General features: G+C 32.1%; 1 protein-coding gene across 1 annotated transcript; it reads right to left on the minus strand.

Annotated features, from left to right (window-relative positions):
• Window positions 1-768: 768 nt before the first annotated feature.
• On the minus strand, window positions 769-4,677 carry LOC131639373 (caffeoyl-CoA O-methyltransferase 2-like). The gene is made up of 5 exons (XM_058909878.1): window positions 4,474-4,677; window positions 4,252-4,331; window positions 1,601-1,745; window positions 1,338-1,469; window positions 769-1,241 (listed from the first exon to the last, which is right to left on the minus strand). The coding sequence occupies exons 1-5, from the start codon at window positions 4,567-4,569 to the stop codon at window positions 948-950; spliced, it is 747 nt and encodes a 248-aa protein (XP_058765861.1). The 5' UTR covers window positions 4,570-4,677; the 3' UTR covers window positions 769-947.
• Between the last annotated feature and the right edge of the window lie 3,759 nt (window positions 4,678-8,436).

Below are 8,436 nucleotides of genomic sequence, written 5' to 3' on the forward strand. Positions count from 1 at the left end.
ATACTGATGAATCTTGTCCCACACCTCAAACGCGTGTTTGCAAGCTAGGACTCTAGGCAGAACAGATTCAGAGATAGTAGAGAGAAACCAGATGAAGACAGCTTGATCTTGAACAAGCCAAGATTCATACTCTTCAGAAATCGTACCTGTGATACGATCTTGATCCGACTGAAATTTCTGAGGGATTTGCGGATTCACGACTATTCTGTGCATCTTCTGAGTCAGAATAACGCCTTCAACCTGTTGGTTCCATAGGAGATAGTTGTTTTCTTGCAACTTGATTAAGAGTTTGGGACCAAAGGAATTGGATTTGGACGAAGTGATTGTTGACGAGAGCACTTGCGTCGGAGAAGGATCTTTGAGTGGTGAGGTCTGGTTATCTGAGGACTCCATTGATGACGATGCAGAGATGACGATGAGACGCAGGTGAAACGGAAGCGATTTGGATCAGAAAGCGAATGATACCATGTTGAAGATGAGAGTGTCTTCCATCTTCTGCAAGTGAAAGTGAAAACCAGAAAAGAGAAACTAGTGGAAATTGAGATTAGATTTCATTGATTGTAAACTCATACACGTGTGCAGGTTTTATATGACCTGAATACACACTCAGCCAAGAGTAACTATACAGGGAAAAGTTTGTTACCACACCGTAACAAACTATTAACTGAAAGTAGTTATGTAGTACATCTATGTATGTGCATGAAAAGTATATATGGTACATTCACGTAGCTACCATAGAGATATATATCTAACAAAGCAACATGTTGATGCACGTTAACCAAAGCAAATTAAATTATAAAAAATCAATGCTAGTAGATTTTATGGATAATACAGTGTAAATGTCAAAAAATAGTTTCATCATATCTTTTCCCTTCTTTTACAACACTTAAAACTGATAATAAAACTCCAAATTCTTCAACTAAACAAACCAACACGAAGGAGAATAATCAGCTAATGCGGCGGCACAGGGTAATTCCATCACCTACCGGAAGCTGACAAATCTCAATTCTTGAATCATGAGCTAGATATTTGTTGAACTCAATCACATAACCTCGTAGACGCTTAATATTATCCAGCATAGGTGCATCAGACGGAGCTACCACAGATCCACTCCATAAGGTGTTATCGTACCCGATCAATCCCCCGATTTTCACAAGTTCAATTACTCTCTTGTGATAGTTTAAGTAATTATCCTTATCAGCATCCACAAAAACAAAATCAAATGTCCCCTTGTTATTTTCCTGCAAAATTAATTAACAGACACCAATTTAATTAATTACTATGTTTCTTATCCTAGAATTACAATAAGAGTTTGTGAGAAAATTATGCAAACCCACGTCTTGAAGAAGTTCATCAAGAAGAGGAAGAGCACGTCCTTCTCTAAAGTCGATCTTGTTAGCAACTCCAGCTTTTTCAATTATGGATAATCCCAACTCATAGTATTCACGACTCACATCCAAAGCTAATACCTAATAAATTTAATCAATCATGATTTACACATTATTTCATGCATGATGGATTTTAAAAGGATATATTAATTTAATTTCAATTATATATTCCTTAACTTAAATAAAAAATTAAGTTTAGTTGCACTTTTTACCTTTCCATCAGAAGGAAGAGCAAGAGCAGTGGAGAGGAGAGAATAACCAGTGAAGACACCAATTTCCAATGTGTTTTTTGCATTGATGAGCTTAATCAGCATGCTTAGAAGTTGTCCTTCATCAGCAGGTGTAGCCATATGGTTCCTGTTTTACCATATCACAAGTATATTATTAATATGAATTATAGTTAGATGCATAATTTAAAATTATAAAAATATATATTTAAATAAATTTATTTGAATACATATATGTAGTACTAATTTGTATTTTTCATAATCTTAATCATTAATTAAATATTATCACTTAACACTACATTTTATTCTATTGTTTTAAAATAGGAGAATTATGTAATAAAAAAATACTCCCTCTGTCTCATAATGAGTGATCTATTTGAAATAAAATAATGTTCCAAAATGAATGATCCATTTTAATTTCCAATACACTTTTTCTAATTTTACTCTCTAATTAATAATAGTTTCATCATTTCCAATACATAATAAAGGTATTATAGTAAAAATATTATTCTCTCTTACTTTAACTATTTTTCTTAATATATGTGAAATGGTGGCTGAATCACTCATTGACCGAAGGAGTAGAGAATTATTCCATATCCATGGAAAAAAAACTTGGGCACATATGCCAGATGTCTTTAACGGCATGTAAGACACGATACCGCACAAAAATCAAAATTTATTACGAGTTGTGTTACACTAATAAACCTTGATATAAATGAAACCTTTATTTATTTTGCCACGTTTCATCTATGAATAATCTACACAAATCTTTCAAAAGTTTAAGACACTCGTTATAGATATTGCTATGTGTAAAACTTTAAAATAGTAATTTTAATTAATTAGTGTATTTACATGTTTCTTTTTCTTTATTGTAGGTTTGAATTAGGGGAGTTTGCGGTGCGTTTTAGATGATTTTGACGCTAAAAGTCATCCAAACCGCAAGGAAAAAACATACGGTTTAGTTTGGTTCAGTTGGCTTTAAGAAAAAATGAACCAAACCAATGCGGTTGGTTCGGTTCAGTTGATTCGGTTTTTTACAAATATTTTATTGAATCATACACAGACATATACATGATAACATAACTTTATATTTAGTCATTCATATACTACCAAATAACAACAAAACGCATCATATTTAGACAACAACTTCTCATTTAATATGTATAAATTAGATTAAACAAAAAGTGAAATAATAAACATACAATAATAGCATAAAACAGTATCAAAAATATTATAATGAAACAAAAAAAATAGAAAAGATGAAAAATTAGTGAAGATGAAAATGAAAGAACATAAGAGACGAGAGAGTATAGAAGAAAATGTGCGATAATAAAGAAATTGAAAGAGGGGACATTTGCATAAAAATGAGAAGGTAAAAAAGAAAGAATATAAGATAGTAAAGATTAGAGAAGAAGAGGTAAGATGTATGTGGGGAAGATGACACGATAATTCTATGAGAGATTTGAGAAGACCGAAATTGAAATCATAAGCGTAAGGATGAGAAAGTTGTTTGTAATCATAAGGCTAGTGTATAATAGGTTTAGATTTGGTTAGATTGTGAGTTAAGTAAAATTTAGGTTGTAACATAATGCGGTTTGGTTCGGTTTGTAAAATATAAACCACTAACCAAACCGAACCATGCGATTTTGTTAAAAGATTACCCAAACAAATCCGAACCAAATGCGGTTTTTTGCAATTTCGGTTTGGTTTGGTTTGCAGTGTTTGGTTTTGAACACCCTTAATTCTAGTTTGGATATGTAGTATGCAGTAGAATGAAATGAAATATAATTAGGGTGGTTAGTTATAGGGTTCGTGAGAAAACCGGAACCAAACCAAACCAAATAATAGTAAAAATTCCCTCAAATTAAACCAAACCGTTTCAATTTACTAAGAAGCAAACTGAATCAAAATTATTGGTATGGTATACCGTTTTGAAATTCCGAATAGTATCAAACCATTATAAGACAATTTTTTACAAACCAGACCATTTATCAAAGAAACCAATCGTAAAGCTAATTTCAATTTTTTTATAATTTTTATAAACTTATTTCAAGTATTTTTTATTTTCAATTTTAGTTCGGTTCGAGTTCAGTTTGATTCGGTTTCAATTACGGTTTGGTTCTATAACTATTTGTGCATAATGGTTTGGTTCACTATCCAAACATAATGGTTTGATTATTTTAATTTCAGTTCGGTTCAAGGTTAAATTCTTGAATTTTTTTAACAACCCTAAATACCTAAATATAATGGTAATAATTAAATTTTATTGTTTAAATGTATAAATAAGAGATGAAGTGAAATAAAATGAACTAATTTATTCTATTCCATTTTATCAAATTATAAAAAAAAAATTAAATAATAGAATGGTATTTCAAATCCATTATGCCCTATTTCATCCATTCCATATTCCATTAGATTCCATCCCCTCCACTTTAATCCATCGGTCCAAATATATTCTTAATCTTTATCCTCTAACTTTTCTTTTAATAATAACCACTTAACTTTATTTTTTATTGTTATCCACTCACTTTAAACAAAAGAAAAATCAACATTTCCCAAAATAACATATCTTTTGATACACACCAAAAATTGTTTTTCCTTTCATAATTTGGATAGACAAACAACTATGTTCTTACCGAGGATGTTTTTCTGTCATCTCACGAAGCTCCTTCAAACATGGATGCTCTCTTGGAAACACACTCGTCTCAAGTATATACTGCACAACACAAGTAATTAACAAGCCTCGACAACATTTTTCACATATATAAAAATTGAATAATGGAAAACAAATAACTGAAATTTCTTATGTGTCAAAAGAAAATATGAAATTAAAATAGATAATAGTGGAGATTGAATACCTGATAGAGTGCATCACTTTGAAGGAGACTCTTGTGAGCGAGTGGACTGTGTCCGATGGGTTTGTTTTGCTGTTTCTCATCATTATTCACAGCCATCTATTGTGTGTTTTTGTCTTGTTAAATTTTTTTTTGGGGGTATATAAGAAAAGCTCTATCAATGAAGAAGAATAAAAGCTCCAAAAACGATGTCTAATTTATAGAAAAGGTGATTCTAGTGGTAGCGGTGTCTCTTAAAACAATATCCTTTCATTTTGATATGATTTGTAATATAATGTATTTTAATATATTTTTTAAATATTTCTTTATACAACTAGAACTAGAAGGGTCGGGTAAGAAGTAATAGATAGATAGATAGATTCCCTTCCACTCACTCTCCAATAATATTACTAGCTTTGTTACTTATGTATGAACATGGATTTGGAAAAGTGGACTATTTATGGCAATTCAAGTGTTCTCAATTATTTCCTCAAAATTGAATGGTTTAAATTTTGTATTTTTAGTTTTATAAATATAAAGGAAAAATTTCTCGACTCATTGTAAAAAGATGAATATTTTACAATGTTTCAAATCAAGAGCAGAACAAATAATGCCTCTAAGTCTTAAGCACGAACACAACGACAGCTAACTCTAAATTATGCGTAGGGTAATTTTTTTTGTGAACTCTAAGTTGTCTCGAAGCATAAATTACCACCTGACCATTCTGCATCCACACATCTCTCATACCCATTTTAGAAGCATCGCAGTGCACACAAAAATTCAGTCGGGCTCGACAAAATCAACACCGGAGTCGACGTCAACTTTCTCTTAAGCTCTTGGAAACTCTCTTCACACTTAGCATCACAAGAAAAAGATTGACCCTTCCTAGTTAGTTGAGTCAACGACAAAGCTAACTTAGAAAAGTCTTTGATAAACCTATGATAATAACTAGCTAGTCCAAGAAAATTTTGGATCTTAGTGACAGACTTTGGAGTCTCCCACGGCAACACGGTCTCCACCTTCGATGGATAAACCGCAATCCCTCCACTAGAAATCACATGTTCAAGAAAACTCACATCTTTCAACTAGAACTCGCACTTGGACAACTTTGCATATAACCGCTTCTCTCGTAAAACCTCCAACAAAACCCTCAGATATTTTGCATGCTCTTTATCTGTCTTAGAATATACCAAAATATATTACCGATGAGTATAACAACAAACTTATCCAAGTAAGAACGAAAGATCTTACTCATATACTCCACAAATACTCCTGGAGCATTAGACACACCAAATGGCAGTACTGAATACCCATAATGATCATATCTCGTTTTGAACGCAGTCTTCTGAATTTCTTCTAGCTTCACACAAATTTGATGATAACCCGACCGCAGATCAATTCTTACTGAATACACACGCACCAACCAACATATCTATCAAATTGTCAATCCTTAAAAGTGAATATCAGTTCTTGATAGTCACTTTATTCTGCTGTCCATAATCAACACACAACCTCATGCTACCATATTTCTTCTTAACTAACAACTGTAACACCTCAATTTAGATTATCTTATTTAATTTATTTATTTATGAATTTTTTGTGTTTATTTAATTATTATGTGGTAATTATTAAATTAAATTGGGTGGTAGGGGTGTGCGACCTTGAGAGGGGAGTGTGGAGCAATTAGAGGTTGGTAGATTTATTTAGAATTACTTTATTAATTAAAATAATATTTTAGTTTTATTAGTTAAAAAAATAATAAAAGAAAAAAAGAAAAAAATGAGATTGTAGAGATATTGAGGATAAGGTGGGAATTATAGAAAAAAATGTGAGGGTAAGGTAGGAATATCCTAATGAGGGAATTAGGTTTTTATTTTAAAAAGAGAGTTGAGGGAAGGAAGATTGTCAGTACGTAGAATTGTTGAGAAAAAGAGAAACATACAAAGAGAGAGAAAGAGAGAAACATGCATATATATATATATATATATATATATATATATATATATATATATATATATATATATATATATATATATATATATATAGAGAGAGAGAGAGAGAGAGAGAGAGAGAGAGAGGGGAGTTAGGGCTTGATGAAAGAGTCCATAAGGAGATTGCTTGCTTATGCTCGAATCACAAAGTAGGAGGGAGATTATTCATCTAAGGGTACTTAAATCATGAAAAGGTATAGAGGTTTCTCTTAACCTCCAATAGGATTTATGTTTCTCCATTGTTGTGTTATAATAGCTTTGTACGTGATTTATGAAAATTGATGATAATGATGATAATTATTGATGGTGGATTTTGTCTTCTTAATGATGATTCCTGAAATTTAATATGTGAAGTTGTGTTGATGTTGTTCTTGTGGATATGTTGTGTTAATGGTAAATTGGAGATGATGGACATGATTTTACGTGTTGTTCTTGTTGATGGTGTTTTAATTGGTTAAATCATGGGTTAATTGGGAGTTTTGAGAAGTAATCACAGTAGTTAATGGACCCATAATGTTAGATTTTTGAAATAAGTTGTTTTGACATGTTACAGAGTGTTTAGGCGAGGTTTTAAAATAAGTGATTTTACTTTTTTGAAATTGTATTATTTTCTACCATTGTTGAAGATTGAAGTTTTGAGGTTAATTTGACTTCAAGATAATTAATAATTATATGTGTTAAATTGTTGTTTTAATCATTGGATAATTGTGGTACGTCGAATTTTGAGATCATATTTTTTAACGGAATCGAAATTAGAGGTCTAGAAGGCCTCCAACGATGAAAAACGCAAAATTGTATTTTGTCCCTTTTGCATCGACTCATATGTCGCATACGTCGACGCATACTGAGTTGTTTGCAAAATCAGACTATCAGTCCTTTTTGCATCGACACATATGTCTCATAAGTCTCATAGGTCGACGCATGCTCCCTAGAGATCGACGCATGCTGGGAAAAATTTGAGATATGGTCGTTTTGACGATTTTGGCCATAACTTTTGATCTGTAAGTTAAGATGGAGTGTCGTTCGAAGGGTTGGAAAGCTAATGAGTAGTACTTTCTTATGGTAGTGCTTGGTGAGATAATGGAGTTATAGTTATGTGACCCTTGTAGGTACTTTTGTGATGACGCAATAACCGCTAAGATGAAAATCAACACACATACCCAATAATCACAATCGGTATGCATATAACGCATTTATCATAATCAAAATAAGAAAGCAGCCAAATCATAATGCACACGTCAAGTAAACATTCGGAATAGCATAATACAAGAATTGTCACTTAAGGACACATATTAAGCTCATTCATCACGAGGACGCAAATTAAGTTCATGTAACGGGAGGTTGCAAATTCAAAGCCGCCTACAAAATTTAAATCAGAATTATACGCAGTGAAAAAGAAATGTCACATCAACATGAATCAAACCACAAATTGTTAGCGCGAGACATGATCATGGAAACCAAGTCGTCATATGAAACGTAAACTCCATGATAAAGAAGTGATAATGATTGTAACGACTCAAAAAGAAAAGTAGCAATAACATAATGTAGTGATTAAACCAAGCAACCTCGATGCGAAGAAATGCAACGTGAGGCCTTTATCATGATACTTAAAGTCGATTGAGACGCAACGACAACAAAAGTAACATGTTGCACGCATATACAAGAAAATCCAGCAAGTTGCTAACGCACAACGCGCTCATCAAAATTGAAACAGAAAGTATACAAAGTATGCAATATTAAATTAACATATGAAACGACATCACGCACAAATTATCACAAAAAGGCATAACGCATCGCAAACATCCATAAGTCGTTGCTAACACGTTTTTGACATGTCAAAAGCAACAATAAACCAACACAACCATGCATATTTATTTTTAATATTACAATATTAACAAAAGTCCATCACAGTCGAAGAAAACCATAAGCGAATACAATCAATAAACACAAATACAAAATGTATAATGCAAGTTTGAGACACAACGTTACTGACTGA

The sequence above is a fragment of the Vicia villosa genome, linkage group LG1 (assembly GCF_029867415.1).
Source record: "Vicia villosa cultivar HV-30 ecotype Madison, WI linkage group LG1, Vvil1.0, whole genome shotgun sequence".
NCBI classification, from domain to species: Eukaryota; Viridiplantae; Streptophyta; class Magnoliopsida; order Fabales; family Fabaceae; genus Vicia; species Vicia villosa.